At 41.0% G+C, this 24,009-nt stretch overlaps 1 protein-coding gene across 7 annotated transcripts; it reads right to left on the reverse strand.

Moving 5' to 3' along the window:
- Positions 1–381: 381 nt before the first annotated feature.
- Positions 382–23,035, reverse strand: Tra2a (transformer 2 alpha homolog). 7 transcript variants are annotated; one of them, XM_075955715.1, is made up of 10 exons: positions 22,841–23,032; positions 22,500–22,580; positions 10,751–11,057; positions 10,337–10,470; positions 8,116–8,275; positions 5,423–5,611; positions 3,271–3,386; positions 1,701–1,832; positions 855–922; positions 382–701 (listed from the first exon to the last, which is right to left on the reverse strand). In XM_075955715.1, the coding sequence occupies exons 5-10, from the start codon at positions 8,146–8,148 to the stop codon at positions 691–693; spliced, it is 549 nt and encodes a 182-aa protein (XP_075811830.1). In that variant the 5' UTR covers positions 8,149–8,275; positions 10,337–10,470; positions 10,751–11,057; positions 22,500–22,580; positions 22,841–23,032; the 3' UTR covers positions 382–690. The 7 variants fall into 7 exon arrangements, with proteins under 7 accessions (XP_075811830.1, XP_075811824.1, XP_075811829.1 ...); XM_075955709.1 differs by lacking the exon at positions 10,751–11,057; XM_075955714.1 differs by lacking the exon at positions 22,500–22,580 and having other exon boundaries at positions 22,841–23,027.
- Positions 23,036–24,009: the final 974 nt, after the last annotated feature.

Raw genomic sequence — 24,009 nt, forward strand, 5'->3', positions numbered from 1 at the left:
CTAACAGCAAGTTATACAATTTTTCTAGGTAATAAATAAAGGTTTTCCTTCAATGATTAAGGGAATACTTAAGTTTCTGTAAATTTAACATAAAAATCACACTTTAAGATCATAAGGTTTAACATGTAACTTCAAATATAACATGTTTTATAGGAATCTACAAGCTTTTAATTCCTAAAAGGTGGCTTAATTTTTTTAGGTTCAAAGTTACATTCTTCATATTTTCTCCTACAACCTCAAACTTTCTACACTCAACTAATCAACTGTTCCATGCCACTCCAGACAAACTTGACTACTTAAAGTGTTATTTATCTTCCCCCAAAGAAGGTTAAAAAGCAGTCTGTCAGGACTGCAGTTTCTACTAATAGGATGTGTACTACAATATCCATCACAAAAGTTTTCAAAAGATCATTTCTTTCTTCGTAGTAATGAGTCGATCTCCGAAAAAGCAGAAAGAACCACACAGTGTAACACTGGGCTCCTTTTTTACTTAGATGTTGAACAACTTAAATGACAATTACACCATTAGGAGAGTAACAAAGGATGTAAAACGGAAACACAATTGGCCACAGATTAAATAATCAGGGTTTTGTTTTGAGGACTAGGAAGCATTAGAAGCTTGGAAATCCAGAATCAAAAAGAAAAAGGAGGGAAAAAGAGTCCTTAGCCACAACCACTCCATTATCATTATCAATAGCGTCCTGAAAAAGAACAAAAAAAATTATAATTATAGTTTGCCTTGCCTAAAATATTTTTCCAACTATTAACACCGACCACATATCCAAGTATCTCAAAATAAATAACTAGTTAGAAAGATGGTTTCAATGCTACAAAAAACAGCAAATTTTACATACTTGGGCTATAGGAACGAGATCTTGACCGTGATCTATACCGACTGTAATAAGGAGAAGGCGACCTTCTTCTGTAAGAAACGAGAAAAGAATCAGCACACCACATCACTTCACTGACTCAGATGAAGGGAAAAAACAAACAAAAACCCTAGCCATTGTGGTAGTTCAGGCTTAATCCCCAAACTCAGAAGACAGATTTCAGTGAATGGAGGACATGCTGTTCCAAGCCAGCCAGGGCCACATCCCAAAACTCGTCTTCCAAAAAAAAAAAAAACAAAAACAAAAAAAAAACCAAAAAAACAAAAAACAAAAAACAAACAAACAAACAAACAAACAAACCACAAACAGGGGCCGGAGAAATGGCTCAGAGGTTAAGAGCATTGCCTGCTCTTACAAAGGTCCTGAGTTCAATTCCCAGCAACCACATGGTGGCTCACAACCATCTGGAATGAGGTCTGGTGCCCTCTTCTGGCCTGCAGTCATACACACAGACAGAATACTGTATATATAATAAATAAATAAAAAACAAAAACAAACAAACAAAAAAAAACCAAATGTAACTGAGGATTGAGCCCAGGACCTAGCACATACTGGAGAAGCACCTCCAAGTGACATTTTCAGCCCTAAAATTTCTTCACTATTACCCATCCCACACCAAAATATGTAAAGTCACCATGTTGATGGATTTGGGCTCAAGTGATCCTCTTATCTTTGTCTCTCAAGTACAAAGGACTACCTTGCCACCATACTCAACTCAAACATCCAGTTTTTATTTACATGTGCCAATATCAAAGTGCTAAATAAGATTACCATCCAGCACAGACTAGACATCCCAGATTAAAACATTACCTGTACCGGTAATCGTAATCTTCGTATCTGTCATAGCCTCGATCATATCCTCTATCATAGTAAGAATCTCGTCGTCTACCACCGCCGCCGCCTCCGCCACCTCCTCCTCCTCCGCCACCTCCACCACCACTACTACAGAAAAATGAAAAAAAAAAATGTATTGTCCAGGATTATTTAATACGAGGAAACCTCCCTTGCATGGCAAATACCCTCCCATCTTATCTTGCTGACTTCCACAGTGTTCTGTTCTGGCCCCGTATGCTCTAACAGAACTCTCTGGAGATATGGCTCAGCAGTTAAGAGCATACTTGCTACTCTTCCAAGATTCGTTTCACTTCCCAACATCCAATTAGTGTGGCTACTCCTGACTGCCATTCCAGTGGGGGAACTGAACCAGTTTTGGCCTCTAAGGGCACCGTACTCATAATATGTAAAGACAAAAACAAACTTTTAAGCCCAGTGTGATGGCACATGTCTTTAATGCTGGCACTCGGAAGGCAGAGACAGGAGGATCTATGAGGCCAGCCTGTCTACAAAGTGAGTTCCAAGACAGCCAACACTCTACAGAGACCCTATCTCAATCAAACAAAGAAACAAAGCATGGGAAATAGGAACAAAGTGCATTAAACTATACCTAAGAACTAAAAGAAAGGAAATTAAAAAATAGCAACTGTAGAGGCTAGAAATATGGGTCAGTGGGCAAATGCAATTGCTGCTAAGACTGACAATTTTACCCATAGAATCTACATGGATGGCGAGAACCAACTCCTCCAAGCTATATACTTCCTCCCTAACATTAGCTTAATGTAACAAGTCCTGAACACCAAAAGAAGAATGATTCCACTAAAACTACAACAGGGTCTAATGTTTACAGCTGGAGGTGAATTTAAAACCCCTGTTCTTTGTGTATTCCAAACAAGGGACAATTTCTATCTGGTTTTCTGCGGGTCTACTATTTCCCAATCCAATAAATCCCAAGCCAATAAAAAGTTAGAACTAATGGGCCAGGCAGTGTTTTTCGGATGTAAGATAGCCAGGCGGCCAGGACAGCAAGCAGCCCGATCCTCCTGTTACAAGCAGCGTGTATTCTTAACTGATGAGCCAGTTACCTTTTCAGTACCCTAAACGATTATATATTGATAAAGTTAGGAGACACATACACACATATACACACGAACACACAGAGAAACGGAAGGGATATACTTCTACACTTTTTAAAAGATTTTTTTTATTTTTTATTTATCTAAAAAGATAAATAAAAGATTTTATTTATTATGTATACAACATTCTGCCTCCATGTATGCCTGAAGGCCAGAAGAGGGTGCAAGATCTTACTATAGCCAGTTTTGAGCTACCATGTGGTTGCTAGAAATTTAACTCAGGACCTCTGGAAGAGCAGTCAGTATTCTTAACCTCTGAGCCATCTCTCCAGCCCATATTTCGACATTTCTGGAATGCAGTTTAATCTTAAATATGTTGGAAGTTGAATTTGCTTTGCAGTCTGGGCCCTATACCCAAGCCCTAAACATGCTAAGCAAGTCCTCAATCTCTATAAAACACAAAATCTTACTGAGTTGGTCTGCCCATGTAAATGCCTGGTGTAGGTGTGTGAGCTCTCTTGGTTATAGAATAATCCACACGAATTCTTCTACCATCCAGCTCCATTCCATTTGCTCTTTCCATAGCCTATAAAAAAGAAAATCATTCATAATTTACTGATCTCGAAGTCATTTTTAGTTTAAATATGAACTTTTGAAAATAGCATAGCAATTCAGCTTGCATAGCAGACTGTTAGCATTTCCAGAGCTAAGTATTGTCCAGAACATATTTAAGTTGTCCAGATAATGCCACCAAGATCTGCTTTACTTACAAAGATCTTAGATATTCAGAAAAGATAGCTCACACCAAATACGATGAGCTAGCTAAGTTTTTTTAAAAATTAAAACTTATAACCCCCCCACCCACTTTAAGACTAGATATTAATGTCACTCTGAATGGCTTAGAAATTACAGTTCTTGGGACTGGAGAAATGGCTCAGCAGTTAAGAGCACTGACTGCTCTTCTAGAGGACCCGGGTTCAATTCCCAACACCCACATGGCAGCTCACAACTGTCTGAAAATCCAGTTCCAGGGGATCTGACACCTTCACACCAATGCACATAAAGATAAATAAATCATAAAAAAAAATTTAAAAAAAATTACAGTTCTTCTATGTCTCACAAGTGCTAGAAATACAGGTATACACCACTATGCCCACCCTAACCTACCTCTATTCTTGCTGTTCAGTTTGTAGTTCAGTATTTTTTGTTAAAACTCACTAAGTAGCCAAGAAGTGATGATTTAAAGGGATGCAAGAGAACAATTGTAGCTGGGTAGTGGTGGCACAGGCCTTCAATCTCAGCACTCAGGAGGCAGAGGCAGGCGGATCTCTGTGAGTTTGAGGATAGCCTGGTCTACAAGAGCTAGTTCCAGGATAGGCTCCAAAGCCAGAGAAACCCTGTCTCGAACCCCCTGCCAGTTGTACTAACTTGCACTCACTTGTTGAGAACTACACACAATCTTAAGTCAGCACTGCCCTGGAGATCTCCGTGTAAAACACAACCTGCCTGCATGTATCATCCCACTCTTTGTGTAGCTCTGGCTGTCTTGGAACTCACTCTGCAGACCAGGTGAGCCTTACCTGCTTCTGCTTTCTGAGTGCTGCAATTAAAGGCACGTGCCACCACCAACCAGCTCCCATTCACTTTTTTTTAAAGCCATAATAATGGCCAGGTGTGGAAAACAGGTCTGGCATCAAAATAGGTTAACTTTCTTCTATTCTTTCCCCTATTCTGCTTGTTTAGATCATCCACCCAGCCATCACTGGTCTATGCCTGCCTCCATCCCAAGCGCTGAAATTACAGGCATATACCACCAAGCCTGGCTCATCTTAACCAAAAACAGGAATAATAACACCTTTAATCTCAACACGTGCGAGGTAGAGGCAGGCAGATCTCTGTGAGCTTGAGGCTGAAGACAGAGCTGCAGTGAGACCCTATCCAACAAAAAAAACAACAAAAAACAAAACCAATAAACATCCCCACCCTCAAAAAAGGAGCTGGAGAGATGGCTCAGTGGTTAAGAATACTGGCTGCTTTTCCAGAGAATCCAAATTCAATTCCCAGCATGCACATGGCAGCTCACAGGTGTCTGTAACGTCAGTTCCAAGGAATCTGGCACCTTTGCACAGACATACATACAGGCGAAACACCAATGAAAATAAACACATAAATCTTAACACAGAAAAAGCAGGAATAAGCAAGCCACTAAACCACACCAATAAAAAAGTTGTGATAACTGAGAAATTAAGACATTGGTATGCCTATGGGATAAATAACTTACAAACTAAGAATCATATAGTTTCTTAACTTCAGCATCATTAAGACTTGGGCTCTGGGGTCATCTAATCTATGAGAACCCTTATACATTGTGGTTTTTAACATTAATTCTGATAGCTCACTTTATGAGGTCAGATTTCAATTAGCATGTAATTATACCAGAAAGCATGAGCTGAAAAGCAAAACTGGCCTTTTAACTGTAACACTGAACTGAGTTCCAATCAGGTCTGACAGTCAGGAGACATGTTCATGGAAATGTTATTAACAGACTGTTATTAGTAATGCTGCATCATTATTATGCATACCAAAAATTCTTTCAAATGAAAATTATAAAACAAGATTTACCTCCTTAGAGTCATCTATCCTCTCAAAATACACAAAAGCAAATCCACGTGACCTGCCAGTTCGCTGATCATAAACTACATTGACACCACTCAACGGTCCATATCGAGAAAATACTTCACGAAGATCTCTTTCTGTTGTGTACAAACTGAGGCCAAACACTCCCAGGCAAGTATTGGGATCTGGATTCGCCTGTTGAATAAAGGCAGAAATAAGTTTTCATTAAAACTTCAATATAAAAAAGATCAAAACACATTCTTCAAAAAAGATCAAAACCTTCTTTGGAATAGGCTTTATAATTACAGTCCGTACAAAACCGTCCCCTTTCTCTAGTCTAGCTCAGCAATTTTCAGAGTGTACCTAAAGAATTCACCTTTCGCATGCCTGGTCATTACTATTTAACCTGACTCAGCTCCACTTTTCCAGTCACCCCAGTGCTGGGATTATCCATGCACTACACACCAAATTTTATGTGGTGCTGGAGACTGAACCCAGGGCCTCATGCACAATAGCTAAGTATTCTTCCCATTCAGACACATTCCCGGCCTTCTATTTTCATTCTTTTAAATGTTTATTTTTTACTTTCGGGGCTGAGTAACGGTTAAGGGTACTTGCTGCTCTTGCAAAGGACCCCATTTCAGTTCCCAGCACCAACATATTAGTAACTTTACTCCCAAGGGATCCAACACCTGACCTCCCCAGGCAAACATGTGGTGCATACACAAAGGCAGGCAGGCACTCACAAACATATTAAAAAACTTTATAAACCATTCCTTTGCCCTATGTCTATCCACATGTCCACAGAGGACATATAAGGGCAATGGGTCCCAACTCTGGTCCTCTGGCAAAGTAGTAAGTATTCTTAGTCACTGAGCCTCCAGCCACCATTTTCATTCTGTAGCAGGACATCCTTCAAATGCTTTCAGGATCCAGACTTTAAGAAGTCTACCATGGTTGTCAGCAATACTGCTATCATATAGGGCAAGCACAGCAGATAGGAAGCAGGATGGCGGCGGCACCTTTAATCCCAGCACTCAGGAGGCAGATGATCTTTATGAGTTTGAGGCCAGCCTGGTCTACAGAGCAAGTTCTAGGACAGCCAGAGCTGTTTGTTACACAGAGAAACTCTATCTCAAAAAAAAAAAAAAAGAAAAACCACACAAACAAAACCAAAACAAAAAAATTTCCAAAACTTTAGAAAAAAACCAACCTGTTGGAAACCTGGGTCCTGTCACTCATTTAAAACAACCACCACCACCAAACCAAAAACTACATTTATTTAGAGCATGTTTATCTGGACACATATATGCTTAATAAAGCACGTATGGAGGTCAGGACAACTCTTTCTACAATGTGGGTTCCAGGTTTAAACTCAGGCCAGACTTTGTAGTCAAGTGCCCTGATCCACTCACTGAGCTATCCTGCTGCCTTCTCTGCCATTTTTTTTTAAGATTTATTTATTTATTATGTATGCAACATTCTGCTTCCATGTATACCCACACATCAGAAAAGGGCACCAGATCTCATCACAGATGGTTGTGAGCCATCAAGTGGTAGCTGGGAATTGAATTCACGACCTCTGGAAGAGCAGTCAGTGCTCTTAACCACTGAGCCATCTCTCCAGCCCCCTTCTCTGCCACTCTTAACCCAAAACAAAATACCTCAGTGTTTCACATCCAAATAACCTCCATATAAAAAGTATTACGTGCATCCAATACCATATAAAAAGTATTACATGCATTCAATAAGAGTATAAGTTATTACACAGATTTTTTGCTATGTTTGGTATTTTCTTCTTCCCTGTAATAAAACTTGAGTGGAAAAGAAACATACAACAAAACTTGATTGTCTCACACCTCAGTTTATGAATTTCATTTTAACTGGTGAACATATCCCATTTTTTTAAACCCATGGAAAAGGGCTGGGTGTAATTGTGCATACCCAAAATCTCAACAAAAAAGAGACAGAAGGATTCCTGGTGCTCATTGTACAGCCAGCATAGCCAATAGGTGTGCACCAGGTTCGGTGAGGCTCTATCTCAAAAGATAAGGTGGAGAGTAACTAAAAAAGATAATGGACACAACCTCTGGTCTATACGTGCACACCTATGCAGACACCACATACAGACTAAAGACTCAAGGGCTAGAGAGATGGCTTGATGGTTAAGACCTCATACCATGTTTCTAGCACACATGTTAGGAGGTTCCCAAGTTGACTGTTCATTACTTTAACTCCAGAGGAATCAATGTCCTTTCTGGCTATCTTGGGAAATGAACTCACACAAACTTCCTGCCTTAGTGATCACAACACTTACGAGGATAAAGCAGGATTGCCGAAGTAACCTTATCTACATGGCAAAAACCTGTTCAAAGTCATGAAAATATACTTTATTTGTAGTAGGCTCATGAAATTATGTAGACTTGTTCAGATGGTAGCATTTTCTTTATTAGCAAATGCATAACATAAAATGATTCACTTTTTTATTTTTTGAGATAGCACTTCACTATGTAGTCCTGGTTGGCCTGGGACTCAGGATCTGCCTACCTTTGCTTCCCAAGTACTGAGATTAAAGTATCATCACATGTAACTAAAATATGTATTCTTCCTAGAGGACCACTTTTTTCATAAAAGGTATTACGCCATGGCTACACACTGGAGAAAGAGAACACCAAGTTCCATTACTCTTATATACATACCCTGCTGCCTGTATGTCTTCTGCGATTAGACATTGGAGAATGACTCCGGCTTCTTCGTCGACGATACTCTGGCGTATAGGATCTACTTCGAGATCGTCTCCTATGAGAGTGGGACCTGGACCGACTGTAGCGTCTATGAGAATGTCTCCTTGACCTTGACCTTTAAAAGACATAAACTCAGGTAAAATACTGAATCACAGGGCTGGAGAGTAGCTCAGCAGTTAAGAGCATTTGTTGCTCTCCCAGAGAACCCAGGTTTAGTTTACAGAGGATCATTAACCACCTGTAACTCCAGTTCCAGGGGATGACTCTTCTGGTCTCTGAGGGAACTGCATGCATGTGGTACACTTAATACAGAGATGCAAAATATCTAATTAAAAAACAACTTTTAATTTTTGTTGCGCTGCTTTTTGTACCAACCCCTTATTTGACCTCAGAAAAGGTGTTCTGTTTAAAAAAAGATGAGGGGGTTGAGAGATGGTTTGGTTGTTGAGAATATAGACTGCACTTGCAGTGGACCTGACTTTGGTTTCCAACACAACTTTCTGTAAGGGATCTGATATCCTCTTTTGGACTCCGTGGGCACCTGCTTGTGCATGCACGCGCACACACGCCCATGTTATTTACGTGTATGTGTACATGTCTGTGGATGCCTGCCATAAGTGGACTGTAGATCCCCTGAAGGTGTTACAGGTGGTTGTTTGTAGGCTGTTAACCACGTACGGAGAACCAAGTATCAAATGTGGGTCCTGTGGATGAACAGCAAACATTCTTAGCTGCTGACTATGCCATCTTCCAAGCCCTTATTATTTCAGATTTCTATTTAAGCTCATCCCTTCACTCTCATTTCATCTTTCAGTTAAAAAAAAAAAAAGAGTTAAAGCATACTTAAAGGAAAGACATACGAACAGTAATCCCAGTGCTCAGGAGATAGAAACAGGAGTATCTCTAGAACTAGTCAGATCTTATTTCTTTCCTTTCTTAAAAAATTAATTATGGCCGGGCGGTGGTGGCGCAGGCCTTTGATCCCAGCACTTGGGAGGCAGAGGCAGGTGGATCTCTGTGAGTTTGAGGCCAGCCTGGTCTACAAGAGCTAGTTCCAGGACAGGCTCCAAAACCACAGAGAAACCGTCTCGAAAAAAAAAATTAATTATGTATACAATCTTCTGTCTGTCTGTATGCCTACAGGCCAGAAGAGGGTACCAGACCTCATTACAGATGGTTGTGAGCCACCATGTGGTTGCTGGGAATTGAACTCAGGACCTTTGGAAGAGCAGGCAATGCTCTTAATTGCTGAGCCATCTCTCCAGCCCCCAGATCTTATTTCAAAAAAGAAAATAAAGAAAAAGAAAAGCAGCAACAACAGGGCATGGTGTGCATGCATGCCTTTACTAACCAAGAGGGACAACAATCTCAGTGTTCCAGGCCAGCTAGCTAGACAGTGAGACCGTGTCTAAATTGAAAAAAAAGAAAGGAAGGAAGGAAGTGATAGAGATGCACTTAGAGAATAGCAAAACGACAAAGGAACTAGTAAAGAGCAAAGAGTATTGAGGTAACCTGGTGTTAAGTTCTTGAGTAAACAGACTAAGAGAGGAATGAAATAAATCTAATGGCATACTACCAGAGAAAAATCATTTGAGTGGGAACAATACTAATGAAGATATTCCTATTCTCCTTAATACTAATTTTAGTGCAATCCACCACCACCAATAAAAAGAATCAGTTTTTTGGCTTGGACAGATAGCTTATGGGTGATCACCACAAGGCAGAGAACTAGGAGTACAGATCTTCAAGTCCTGTAAATGTTGGCCAGGTGTGGCTACTGGCCTGTAACTCCAGTTTTGGAAGGTAGAGAGACTAGGGACTCTCAAAACAAGATCTCTGCCTAGAACAGGCACACTGGCAAGCTCTGGACTGACCGAAAGATTTTGCTTCAGACAGTAAAGTGGACTAAAGATGTGCGTATCTAGTATTTCTGTTTTAAACTGTGTATGTACAATGTACTTGTGTGAGCACATGGGTAGGTCAGAGGACAACTGCAGCAGTCTGTTCCACCATTTGGCTTCCAAGGATTAAACTCAGAGAATTAAGTGTGGCAACAGGTGCCTTTACTCAATTCTGCAGTCTGAGCCATCGGTGAACTTTCTGTACGAAATGCAGCTAAAAGGAGACCTAGCACAAGCCCCTTGTGAAGAAAGCAGTTTACACATTCTAAACTCACCTGGATTTTGATCTTGATCGAGAATGGGATTCAGAATGTTTGGAAACCCGTGACGGACTACGAGATCCTGACCTGCTCTCTGATTTTACGCGAGCAGGAGTTCCCGCTGGAGATTTTGACTGAGAGCGAGACTCCTAACAAAGAAGACAGTATTACAAATGGCACTGGTCACGTAGATGCCTACCACCTAACATTTAAAGTACCATAATTATTTATTTGATTGCTCCTGAAAAACAAATGGTTAGGCAACACCCTCCAGAAAAAAATTTCAGCTCATTAATATCCCATTGTTAATACTGCTAACTGTCCTCAATAATTCCCTACTTGAACCAGATCACCAATTTTCTATTAACTAAGTAATCATGCAAATTCATCTACAACTTGATCATACAGACACTGGAACATAAACCATACATTTACTTAACCTAGGACCCATTCATTCTTCCAGATTCTTTTAATTCTACTTCACTCTTGCTTTCTACTTCTCTTCATTCTTCATTGAGTTTTTCATTTTTCATACTTCGTGTATTCTTCCCCAAACAATTCAAAATAGCCTTAAAAAAATATTCAAGTGCTTCTATCTGACCAATCTTCTGTTCAATTTTTTCCCCCATTCAATTTTAATTTTCTGATCTTTAATACTTTTCATTAGCCTTCTTTTATCTTGATTTATCTTCCACATTCTTGGAAAAAACTCTTCAATTTCTTCACGAACATTAACCTTAATGGAAAAAGAACATTTAGTATATTTAAGCACGTGGGGATTATAAAACTCTGCTGGAGTTCAGAATGTTATCTACCATATGGAAAGGCCAGCAGGAAAGTGCAAATAACTAGTTTATTTAAAAATAAATTAAAAAAACCAATTTTTTATAGTATTTAAAAATGTTCAAATGTGTAGTCTAACATAATTTACTGAATTTCTCTAAGTTTTAACCATACTCTTTACCCTCCTCCCAAGTCCATTCTAGTTCCTAATTTTAATATAAATGTAATTCAAAATAAACTACAATTCCCCCCACCTAAATATTCATTTTCCACTTTTACAGGCTGAAGGATCTTACTGATCTTAGAATTAACTTCCAATAAACCACACTAAGAAATTCAGGTACAGCCAAAGCAAAAAACATCCCAGGCCAAAATGGCCATACACACCACCTGAACTCACATGATAGCACACATGCCAGAGATAAAAACCGTAACAAGTTTGTAAAATTATACCTCCCAATTTTGACTACCATTTTCACCCATTCAGATTAACCAGAAAGATGTGTTTTGAAGACAAGCATTAAAAAAAAAAAAAAAAAAAACAAAGGAAAAGAGCACAAAGTTTCTAACAATTTCACTTTGGCTTGTAAATTCCTGAAATGTATGCTGTTGTTTCAGGAGACACAAATTGGCATTTTGTAACCCAGGATGGACTATGGTTCACAGAAATCCTTGACTCTTGTACCACTTAAATACCATAAAGCACAAACAAAATATGCTTGTCTTTGCTTGATTCCTCTGCTTTCTGCATTTATGCACATCTGCACTCCTTGCAGGGGCATCTGTGTATACATCTCCTTCATGCCAACTGGTTTCTGAAGTTAGTTCTACATAAAAACTTACCAAATATTTTATAACTGATTAAAAAAGCACGGTAACTTACTTGATTGATGCTGAGACCCATACAATCAAAACAGAAACCAAAATTTGGTTTCTCCATCCACTTAAGACTCAGTTATTAATGCAAAGAATTAGTCCACTCTTACAAAAACACATATTCATATCAATTTTCATTTATACAGTGAGATATCCCACATCAAACATGGTTCTATGTAGTGCTGAGGACTAAAAAGGGCCTGGTGGTAGGTAAGCACTTCAACTGGACTACATCCTTGGACCCTTTCCTTGAAGTTTAATTCAATGACAACCTTTCCAGTGGTTTTTTTCTTTCTTCCCTTTCCCCTGAAACAGGGTTTCTTAGTACAGCCCTGGCTGTCCTGGAACTTGCTCTGTAGATCAGGCTGGCCTTGAACCCACAGAAATCTTCCTGCCCCTGTCTCCTGAGTGCTAGGCTTCAAGGTCTGTATCACCATGACCCCACCAACCTTTCCAGTGTTTAGTCTTTCATATCTAGACGGCTGCCTGGAGCAAAATACTTAGTGCTTACAGAAATTTATTAAATTTGCTTGTAATTGAAATCGCAAAGGGCTGGTTCAAAATCTGAATCAAGAGAATGTCTTCCTTTTAGTTTTCCTCCCTCTAAAACAGACCCACTAGCGTGGCATTCAAGTACGCCGCTGTAGAAGTACAGTGGTGGCAGCAGTGTTTACACACGCACCACAGCCTCTTTATACATAAGGAGCAGGTTTTGCTGAGATACTATAAACCTTTAGTTTTACTATTAATTAAAAAAATCCTATGTAAGCAAAAAATTAATTTCCAAGCCTCTCCTCATAAACATTGTTTTAAAAAAATGACTTCTTTCAAAAAATTACATTTTAAATTTATTTTGTGTGCATATGGCCAGAAAGCAACTTGTTAAAGAGTCCATTCGGAAGTTGGGTTATGAAATGTGGCAGCAACTCTTACCCACTGAACCAACTTGCTGGCTCCAAAAATTACTTCTGGAGACTCTAATAATTCAATTATTTATATCTACACAAATATAATATAGTATTAATATATAATACACAATATGCTATATGTGTATGCAAAAAATAATAAACTTAAAAACCCAGATCTAGAGCCACAACAAAATATCAGTTTGCCAGAGTATCTTTTAAAAGACATTTTAAAGGTGTTTTCTCTTCTTTCTGGCACTGCTGGGATTGAACCCAAGGTTGTCGCATGCTAGTCAAGCACTGTAATACTGACTTACAAACCCAGTCCAAAAGTATCATTTTTTTTTAAAGACCCATGGTGTCACAGTATCTACAGCTGTTTTATTTGACCTCTTATCTTCAGGAATCTTCTATAAACAACATTCTAGAGTAGTCCCCTTAACTGTCTGCTAACACCTATCATAAATGTCACAGACTTATACTATGAACAATCAAATGTTACAGAATATGGCCATACTAATGCTTATTGTTTAAAAAAAATATCTTATTTCTCAAACACTAGATAAATGCCACTTTCGCTAAAAACTGCATTAGAAACCAGGTTCCAGTAGTCACTTATGGAAGACAGATATTAAAAAACAAAACAAAACAAAAAAAACAAACAAACTTCTGACCCATCTTCTTAATTAAATGAAACAATTTCAACTTTTCAGTGAACTTTACCTTTTCTCTTGTTTTTTTCGAGACAGGGTTTCTATGTAGTCCTGGCTGTCCTAGAACTCACTCTGTAGACAAGATTGGCCTCCTACTCAGAGATCTGTCTGCCTCTGCCTCTCAAGTGCTGTGATTAACGATCACCATTACTGGAACTTAACTTTTTTTCCCCTTTGTTTTTGAATTGAGATTTCATTATGTTGCCCAGGCTGACTTCAAACTTGTGGTATCAAATGAGCCTCTCCTCTCCATTCTAAGAAACTGGAACTATACAATCATGTGTGACCACATCTGGCTAATCTTAAATTTCAAAAGAGAAATTCATAACCTTATTTAGAATTTGGAAACATAAATTGCAAGGAAGAAAAAAAAATGCAGGTAAGGTGGTTCTCTGTCTTGTCTCAATAGACTAAGCATTTCTAAAAGCTGTCTTATTGAAGGGATAAAGATTCCTTCCATCTACCTTAGACACTACAAACCACAAAGAAGCCAGGAGAAGGTTTTCAAAGCACAACTCACCCAAACAGGTTCTAGAGTTTATATGGACAAACTGTTACAGGAACATATAAGAAAGCAATAGGAAACTCAGTATTGCAGATGCAAAATATAAAACCTAAATACTTAATACTCAGTAAATATGAGTAAACTTATATAAACATTATAATAACCCTTTTAAATACTAGGTCCAGGCAATGCCACCAGATTATAGGGACAAACTTAAATATATTCAAGTCTGTACATCATGTGAACAAACTTCCAGTTTTTTCCCTAGTCCTTTAAAGTAGGAATTTACATAGAAATAAACCAGTGGATTTAAAACAAATGCCCCAAGAAGAAAATGCACTTTGGTTGTCCAAATATTATACTCTACTTATCAGGCTACAGTAGGGACATTTATGCTTTCTTTCTCTGGGATACAATAGGGTAGTTCTTTAACAGAAATTAGGATGTGAAGCCATCTCTTAACATTCTGTTTGTCTGATACACCACGAAGTCAACGTGGTCTCTAACTACAAAGGCTCACGGACAACTCACATGACATGTTTGTATTCTCTAAACGTTTGGCATAATTTAAAAAACTTTTTATCATAAATGGCTTAGTGTCTAGCAATCATAATAAAACTTTAAACTCATGCCACAGATATCAGGTTATCTGCAAAACTTACAATCTTTTGGTAAGAATTTTTAAGATTGCCCATAACTCTGACCGCTTATGTGTTTTGATAAAATGTCACGTTCAAAAGCTGGTATAAAAAATGACTGCAAAGGGCTGGGATGTAGCACAGTTGTTTAAGAGCTCTCCTAACAGGCACAAAGCTGAGCTGATGCCCCATACTTGGGTGTGGTAGGTAGCAGGTGCTTACACTCTTAGCAGTAGTGATGCTCCATGTTCAAGGTCACTGGTTCCTCTCAAGTTTATATGGACTAAATTGGGTTGGGTATGTTAAAGCCAATAAACAACTAAAGCCAAAGTAAAACCCAATCACCAAATTCTCCATTCATAGTTTCATCTTCATCTCTTTCATGAAGGTATTAATCACACGACAGGGTCTTGATTTTAAGGGGGAAAAGTAAATTTTCTTCTAGCAGGCCTACCTACTCATACCTCTGATGAATACCACAACAAAGACTATAGACAAGTATATGTACAGCTCACATTTTCTTTTACTGCTGGCCTTCTACATTTCCTAGTATTTAACAATCAATCTCTTCCTCAATGTGACTGTTATATTTTCACCTCTACCTCTGTCCTATTAAACCTGCTAAGATTTATGAAATAACAGAATCAATTCACTTAGCACAGAAATATATACCTTTTACAAAGATCATGATGCCTGAGCATCTACTGACTAGATATCATTTTCTATCTAGTCAGCTGGGCTCAAGGAAACTATTATGTTGATTAGTCAAGCAATTTTTCCCTTGCTAAACTTGTTACTAAGTTATAAGACAATTAGCTTAAAAAAGACTCATCTATAATATTTGCTCTGTTAGTCTCTCAGATCTCAAGGCTGGGGGCAGAAAGCTGTGGCAAATTCTCACCACTTCCCAAGTACCACCATGTGTGTCACTTCATGGTTTTTTAATTCCCATTTTAGGAGTAGTAGAGTGCAAGCGCCTTACCATCTATAAAATTATAGCAATGCATTGTACATGAACTACAGGCACTGCTTCTTTTCAAAAGTCTGCCTTTTACCAGAAAGTAGGGATAGGATGGAGAAAAAACAGTGGAACATACAACTAACTGGTTTAATGATTAAACACACTGGATTTAAATCCAACACCAAATCCAGGGTTAGTACTATTCCCACAAAGTTAACAGCTTTATCTTTCCTACTTGGTTTTCTGGTAGTTCGGGCTATCTGCAGCTCACTATGGCCTGTATCTACAGCAATTCCCCTTCAGTGCAGATTACAGGTCTGAGCTACCAGATTTGGTTAGCCATTATCTCCCTCTCCACCGTGATCCCATTCCATACAGCCTAACTCCTGATTCTCCTATCCCTTTCAAGAGGGATTGATTATAGGCAGGTTCCACAATGCCTGGTTGCTTTAACCCATGGTTTTTCAAGACAGGGTTTCTCTGTGTATCTCTGGCTGCCCTGGAACTCACTCTGTAGATCAGGTTGGCCTCGAACTCAGAAATCTGCCTGCCTCTGCCTCCTGAGTGCTGGGATTAAGGTGTGTGCCACCACTGCCCGGCTTTACCCATTTTTTCTAAAATCATGTATCGACTGGGAGTGGTGGTTTGTGTGCATTGGCAGGCATGTAGGAGTCTGTTCTTTCTCCACCATGTACACTGCAAGGACTGAAATCAGGCTGTCAGGTTTGGTGGCAAGTGCCTTTAACCACTGAACTGAGGCTTAAAAAGGCTGATTTCATTCTTTCATTAATTATCTCTGTGTTGCTCTGGCTATCCTGAATTTCACTATGTGGACCAGGCTTGCCTCTGCCACCAGAGTGCTGGGATTAAAGGTATGCACCACCACACCCAGCTTTAAAAAAGATTTTATGTGCACACGTCTGTATTAGCGTCTGCAGAGGCCAGAAGAGGGCGTTGGGATTTCTTGGAGCTGGAGTTACAGACAATTGTGAGCTACCTGATGTGGTTGCTGGGAGAGACCAACTCAGGTCCTCTGGAAGACACTAGGAAAACTCAACCTTCTCTTACTTCCACTCTACCTGCCCCCTTAAGCAAATTAATCTAAGTAAATGAATAAAATTAAGTTGCAGAAGCTTAATTTAGTCTAAGAGGTATGAAAAAATCATATTTTAAAATTTCACACATACAAATTTTCATTAAAATTTTGTGTTGCTGGTTTGGAGAGATGGTTCAGTGGTTAAGAGCACTTCCAAAGGTCCCGAGTTCAATTCCCAGCAACCATGATGGCTCACAACCACTTGTAATGAGAACTGGTGCCCTCCTTCTAGCCTGCACGCATACATGCAGATAGAACACTATATATACAATAATATAATCTAAAAAAAAAAATCTGCGTTGCATATATTGATGTGCACCACTTGCATCCAGGTGCTAGAGGCTAGAAGAGAGCACTGGATCATTTGGAAACTCAAAGGTGTTGTGGGTACTTGATGCCAGTGCTAAGAACAAACCTGGATCCTCTTCATGGTCAGCAAGTGCTCTTCACAACTGTGCTACCTCTCCAGTCCTCATAAAGATCTTAAATCAAGCCGGGAGGTGGCACATTCCTTTAATCATGGTACTGGGGAAGGCAAGAGGATCTCTTTGAGTTCAAGGCCAGTCTGGTCTAATTCCAGCCAGGATAAACTCCGAAGCTAGAGAAACTTAAGTCTTGAAAAACCCTAAAACAAACAAACAAAAAACCCCACCACCACAACTTAAGTCCCAAATGAAAACTTTTAACTTCCTTTTCTCATAGAGCCCCCTCATTTCTTTATACATGTACATGTGTATGAGTGTGTGGGGGTTTGCCTGCATTTATTTCTGAGTACCATGTGCATGCCACATCCATAGAGGTTAGAAGAGAGTGTCGGAACCCTTGGGGCTGGAGTTACAGATTGTGAGCTGTGGACCCCTGGCTGACTTCAAACTGATGGTTATCCTCTTGACATCAAGTCCTGACTGATGGGATTAGTCAGGACTAATTAGTTAGGCCAGCATGCATGACTATCTCTTCCACATGTTAAGATATTAATACACACACATTTGTGTATGTCTGCATGCTTACATACCTGTGAAGGAAGGTCAGAGGTTGAAGTCAAGTATCTTGCTCTATCACCCTCCACCTTACTGTTTGGGATAGGGCTTCCTATTGAACCCAGCGCTCTCATCTATCGGTTAGCTGAACTGCCTAAAGAGTCCTCCTTCCTCTATCTCCTAGCACTGGAAATAAGTAAGACACATGCTCTGTCAAGCCTGTTTTTTTTACAACAGGTGCCAGCGTTTGGAACTTAGGTTTACATACTGCAAGCACTTTCCCCACTGAGCCATATTCTACAGTCCATAGATAAAAACTTTTAATTTCAATTAGTACAGGTAAATTTGCTAATTTTTCATTCTTTCTTTTTTCTGTAGCTTTGGAGAGTATCCTGGAAAAACAAATTTCTGTTTTCAAGAGATTAGAACAGCAACTGAAAAAGAAGCAAGACTTAGAAGTTTTGCGTCCATTCCTCTTAATTTCTACAAAGGATATTAATTAAGGTCAAAACTCTTCTTTGGATAAGTTTTATAATTAATTAATTAATTAAAGTGACAAATAGATTCCAGCACGTGAGTTTGAAGGTCAGCCAGGCTTACACAGTAAAACATAGACAAAATGTCAGCCAGAGGGGCTGAGTCACCTTCCCTCATTCCCAGCTCCAAAAGAACACTGGGTAAAACTGGGTGTGGTGGCACCTGGCTATAAATTCCAGCACCTAGGAGAAGCTGAGGCAACAGGATCTTGAATTAAAATAAGCCACGAGCTTCAGTTCCCTGGTTGGCTGGCCGCCCCCCACTCCCCGGTCAATTTTCCAGTGCTTGTTAAATTGGTATGTATACACATACACTAAATGAAGTGCTTATTGGAACTATTTGTCTTTTTCCCCCTTTAAAGACAGAAGGCCTTACTGTGTACCCTGGCTGACTTGAAATTCAGAGGTATCTTCCTGCCTCTGCCTTTCAGTGCTGGAAACTAATGGTGTTCTAATGGCACAATCATTCTCCTTTCTTTCTTAAAGATCTTTTATTATTCTGTATACAATATTCTGTCTACATGTATGCCTACAGGCCAGAAGAAGGCACCAGATCTCATTACAGATGGTTGTGAGCCACCATGTGGTTGCTGGGAATTGAACTCAGGACCTTTGGAAGAGCAGGCAATGCTCTTAACCACTGAGCCATCCTCCAGCCCCCTCTCCTGTCTTTCTTGAAAAGGATTTCTAGTCTTAAATAATTCAAGCTGTGTTCTGTTGCTCTTGTATCAGTCATTTTGGTCTTATATTTCCTTTCAGGATTCTCCCTACCACCAGATTCTAGAATTCAATCATCCGACTTGCATGTTTTTTAATTAAAAGATTAACTTATTTATTATGTATACGGTGTTCTGACTGTATATATGTTGGCAAGCACAGATGGTTGTGTGTCATCATGTAGTTGCTGGGAACTGAACTCAGAACCTTTGGAATAGTAGTAAGTGCCATCACCTCTCCAGCCCCCTGACTGCACATTTAATCAAACTTGTCTGACACTTATTTCAGCACTTAACCTCATATACTTGATAAGTTTTAGACCCAGATATGGATTGTCAAACTAGGACTACAAATCCTTGTTAGATTAATAACCTGAAATATGGGCTAGAGAGATGCTGTGGCAGTTAAGACAACTGGCTGCTCTTCTAGGACCCCGGTTCAATTCCCAGCACCCACTTGGTAACCTGACATCACCTGTAACCCCAGTCTCAGAGTCTTTTGGCTTCCTCAGGCACTGCATGTATTGGTTCGTAAGATATGCAAGCAAGCAAAACATCCACACACAGACAATAAAATTAAGGGAGGGGGAGAAAAGAGATTATGGATATACAACGAGCAGTTAACTGGGGCTTATATGGTCTTCTGGGTCTTGGTTCTTTTTCTTTTGGTATTTCTCTGTGTAACCAACCCCAGCTGTCCTCGGTAGCTAGGTTGGTCTCAAACTTACTCAGATCTACCTACCTCTGCCTCCTGAGTACTGGGGTTAAAGGTGTGCCCCAGCATGGTTTGGGTGGTTCATTTCTAAAATGCGGACAGCACTCTAGCCATTGCTAGATTATCAGGAAAAATAAGTTTATAAAAAGTATCACAAAATAACTTTGGGGTCTGGATTCTAAAATACTGTAAATGTAGATATATTTATATGTAAATATTTTGCCTTCAGTGTTTGGTAGACCTTAGAAAGTCTCCACTTAGCGAGGCGGTGGTGGCACACACCTTTAATCCCAGCACTTGGGAGACAGAGGCAGGCGGTCTCTGTCAAGGCCAGCCTGGGTTACAAGAGTTAGTTCCAGGACAGGTTCAAAAGCTAGAGAGAATCCCTGTCTTGAAAAACAAAACAAAAAAAGGTTTCCACCCAATTTTAAATACTTTTCCTGAGATGGAACTATCATGTTCCCTGTGACATCCTGAAGATAACAGATATACTCTTCTCAAAAATTCCTATAGAAACTAAAGCAATAAAAAAAAACTAGATTAATAATCTTTAAAAAGTAACAACTAATTAACCCAACATCTGGCTACTGATCTGTCACAGCTTCCCCTAATATACTATATTGAGAAAAGTTTGAAGTGTGACTATCATAAATAACTTCAGCAAATATATTATCTAAAAATCTTTTAGGGCTGTTACCCTCAAAAGCAACGAGAAGGGGGGGGGGCACCACTGCTGTGTCACATGACATTTCATCACTGTTGATTTATGGCCAGCAGAAAACAAAAACTACCATATTAAATACCAAGTTGTTATAAGAAAGAGGAGTAGCAGAGCACTTGCCTGGCACCTACAAGCCCTGGGTTCCACTCCAGCAAACCAAACGACAACAAATCCAGGCGAACCTTCAGAAAAGCCTCTAGTCTTCTAATTCTTTTTTTTAAAAAATTTATAATTGGCCGGGCGGTGGTGGTGCACGCCTTTAATCCCAGCACTCGGGAGGCAGAGGCAGGCGGATCTCTGTGAGTTCGAGGCCAGCCTGGTCCAGAAGAGCTAGTTCCAGGACAGGAACCAAAAAAGCTACAGAGAAACCCTGTCTCGAAAATAAATAAAAAAAATAAAAATAAAAAAATTTATAATTGGTGTTTTGCTTGCATGTTTATCTGTGTGAGGGTGTCAGATCATGGAGCTACAAACAGCTGTGAGCTGCCACGTGGGTGCTGGGAATTGAACCCGGGTCCTCTGGAAGCCCAGTCAAAGGCCCTAACAACTGAGCCATCTCTCCAGCCCCGAGTCTTCTAATTCTTTATATAGTGTGTCAACCTAAATGAGCCACGAGTACCATTTTAAAAATGTCTCTACAAGCGGCAGAAGAGGGGGAGCTAGAAAACCCTTTTTTTGTTGTTAACTTGGCTGTAAAGGCCTAAATAAATTTTAACTGAAAACTGGATTCGGAAATATTAAGTATTTTGGGGTTGGTAAGGCGGTAATTGTTTACTACTCCTTCCACTAGACAACAAATCAGAAAAGAATCAGAGCAATTAGTAGCATTGGTGCAAGTTCTAGAAACCAAACCGGGCATTTAAAAAAAGACAAACTGACAAAAAAATCTTTTCCTAGTTAACTATTTTCACAAGTAATACCACTACCTCCAAATATTTTATGATCTTAAAACAATAAGCAGGTACAACCATATTCAGTCTGCAAATTCATACAAATATTTCAAAGATAAACAATTCTGATACAGTCCTAGTGCATAATCCCACAAAACAAAAGAACGAAAGCCCCTCTTCCTCAATCTGACTTGAAGGACAGATTACAGGCGTCTGTATCTTGAGCTTTTTCTAAAAGGAACAAATTCTTTCCTGCCGACAAACCCCTCCAGTGTTTTGTTTTGTTTTGTTCCCCCTCACCCGCCCCACTAGAATAAATACCAATCCAACAGCCGGAAGACTCGTAGCCTGGGACTTTTGTTCCCTTTTTTTCTTCTTACAGGGTTTCACCAGGACTCACTTTCCTCGGTTTCTACTAGGGCAACTTTGGAAAGAAAGCTCAAAAGCCGGTAATAAACGTTCTAATACACTCAAGTGAGGATAACGTAGTCTTTGCGCTGCTTTACAGTCACGGGACCCAAGAAAACCTCGAATCCCTTCCTGGGAGATGGGGGGGGGGGGAGCCTGAAAACTTCAGGTAATAGCAATGATGAGCTAGTTTCCCCCTTTCAAAACCGAGCCACGAAATTCGTTCAATTACGTAAGGCTAAAGTAAGACGCCTTGACAAGTTTAATCATAAGAACCTGTAAAGGAGTTTTCAGAAGGCCAAGGAAAGAAAGCATTAGGAGTTGAGACCCAAGGAGGCCAACATGGAGCAGTCAGACGGCCAGGCGTTACTGCGTTGCCACACTCATCCCGAGATGAAAGGAAAGAGGACATTATGGGGACAAGGTCCTGGCGTAGTTTTCCCTTCACAGCTCTCGTCTTAAGAACTCCTAAGGGTCGCTGCGGTCGTTGGCTAACCACTCCACTGGGCTCGTCCCACCTCCAACCTCAAGGCTCTCGCCTTAGAGACGCCACGCCGCCGGTTCCGCCGGAGACGCGGCCGCTCGCTGCAACAGAGAGCCAAGGAGACACAGGCCCCAGCTAGTCCCGCGCCAGCAGCGCCACCCCGCCCGGACAACAGCCCCGCGCGCTTCCGACCCCGAGCCCCCGCTGCGATGGCCGGGGTGGCCGGAGACGCCACCGCGGGAAGCACCTACCACTATCCGGCCGGAGGGAGCGCCCCGCCGCCTCCTGCCCCACCGCGCCGGGGACCCGCACCTCGGAGCAGAGATGGGAAGCTGAGAGGAAAGGGAGCGACAGGAGAGGATAGGACCAGGCCAGGTACCATCAGCCGCCAGAATCGAGCGCTGCGGGCTAGCGGGGCGTCTGGGCAGCCACGGGGGACCCCGAAGCCATCTTGGGACGTGAGGACGCGCTCGCGGTGGCCCTGCGGGCTGCTCCCGCGGGCCCCGGAACCTCGCCCGACCGACCGCGCTCGTCCCCGAGCCCCGGAGCATCGGGCCGCCGCCGAAGACGGCTCCCGCGGCTTTGTACTCACTCTGCCCTCGAAGTTGTTCTCCTCTACATCACTCATGTCGGCCAGGAGCTCCCGAGAACTAGACAAGAGACAAGTCTCGGCTCGAGGGCCGACGGCCTAGTGACCCGCTGTCTGGACTGTGGGGAGGAGGAAGGCGACGGCAACAACGGCCGGGGCGCTCCACTCCCACTAGCTCGCACGCACGGGCAAAATGGCGCCGGCGCCGCCACAAACCTCCTGGTGTCCCCGGCGTCTGACGTCAGGGGGGCGGGGCTCTGCGTCACCAGCTCCGCCTCCCCACCCCGGGAGGCTTTGTATCCGCCTGTCCTAGCGCGGGAGATTGGCGGGCTTCGGGAGCCTGGTTCCTTGGAGTCTGGTCTGTTTGTACCCCTCGTGCTGGAATTAAGGCGTGCGTGAATATTTGCTGTTTTTAACGTTGAAATAGCTGTACGTGCACAGTTGGGGATATACGGAAATGCAAGGAGTTCCTTGGTCTTTCCTGATTCCAATCTCCCTCCTAGACTTACTTTCTTTCTTTCTTTCTTTCTTTCTTTCTTTCTTTCTTTCTTTATTTATTTATTTATTTATTTATGTATTATTTGTTTGTTTATTGGTTTTTCAAGACAGGGTTTCTCTCTGTAACAGTCCTGTCTGCATGTGTGCCTACAGGCCAAAAGAAGGTACCAGATCTCATTACAGATGGTTTTGAGCCACCATGTGGTTGCTGGGAATTGAACTCAGAACCTTTGAAAGAGCAGCCAGTTATCTTAATTGCTGAGCCACCTCTCCAGCCCTTTGTTTGTTTGTTTTTTGAGACAAGGTTTATTGTTTGTGTAGCCTTGGATGTGCTGGAACTCACTCCTTAGACCAGGCTGAACTCACAGATAATCTGCCTGCTTCACCTCCAGAGTGCTGGGATTAAAGGCGCAGGCTATCACCTCCTGGCCAGATTTAAAACAAAACAAAAGTTATATTTGACTAGATATTGACCTGAGTGAGAGAATGTGATCTTAACAAGTGTGAGGCCCCGGGCTTGATCCCTAGGGCTGCAGGGAAGAATAGCACCTGGAGCACAATGCCTTGTAACAGGTTTCAAGACCTTAGCACAACTGCAACCACAATAGAAGTACCATTTAACCCGTAAGAACAGGTAGACAGCCGTTGGAACACAGTCCAGGAATGGGGCTGTG

Source organism: Microtus pennsylvanicus, chromosome 21, assembly GCF_037038515.1.
Source record: "Microtus pennsylvanicus isolate mMicPen1 chromosome 21, mMicPen1.hap1, whole genome shotgun sequence".
In the NCBI taxonomy this organism is placed as follows: domain Eukaryota; kingdom Metazoa; phylum Chordata; class Mammalia; order Rodentia; family Cricetidae; genus Microtus; species Microtus pennsylvanicus.

Excerpts from the sequence above, each read along its gene's own strand:
- Tra2a (XM_075955709.1), bottom strand. The coding sequence starts at position 22,876 with ATGAGTGATGTAGAGGAGAACAACTTCGAGGGCAGA. Across the intron at positions 5,612-8,115 it reads GAAGACATACAGGCAGCAGG|GCGAATCCAGATCCCAATAC; the intron begins GTATGTATATAA and ends TTTATTCAACAG. Across the intron at positions 923-1,700 it reads GATTACGATTACCGGTACAG|AAGAAGGTCGCCTTCTCCTT; the intron begins GTAATGTTTTAA and ends CGTTTCTTACAG.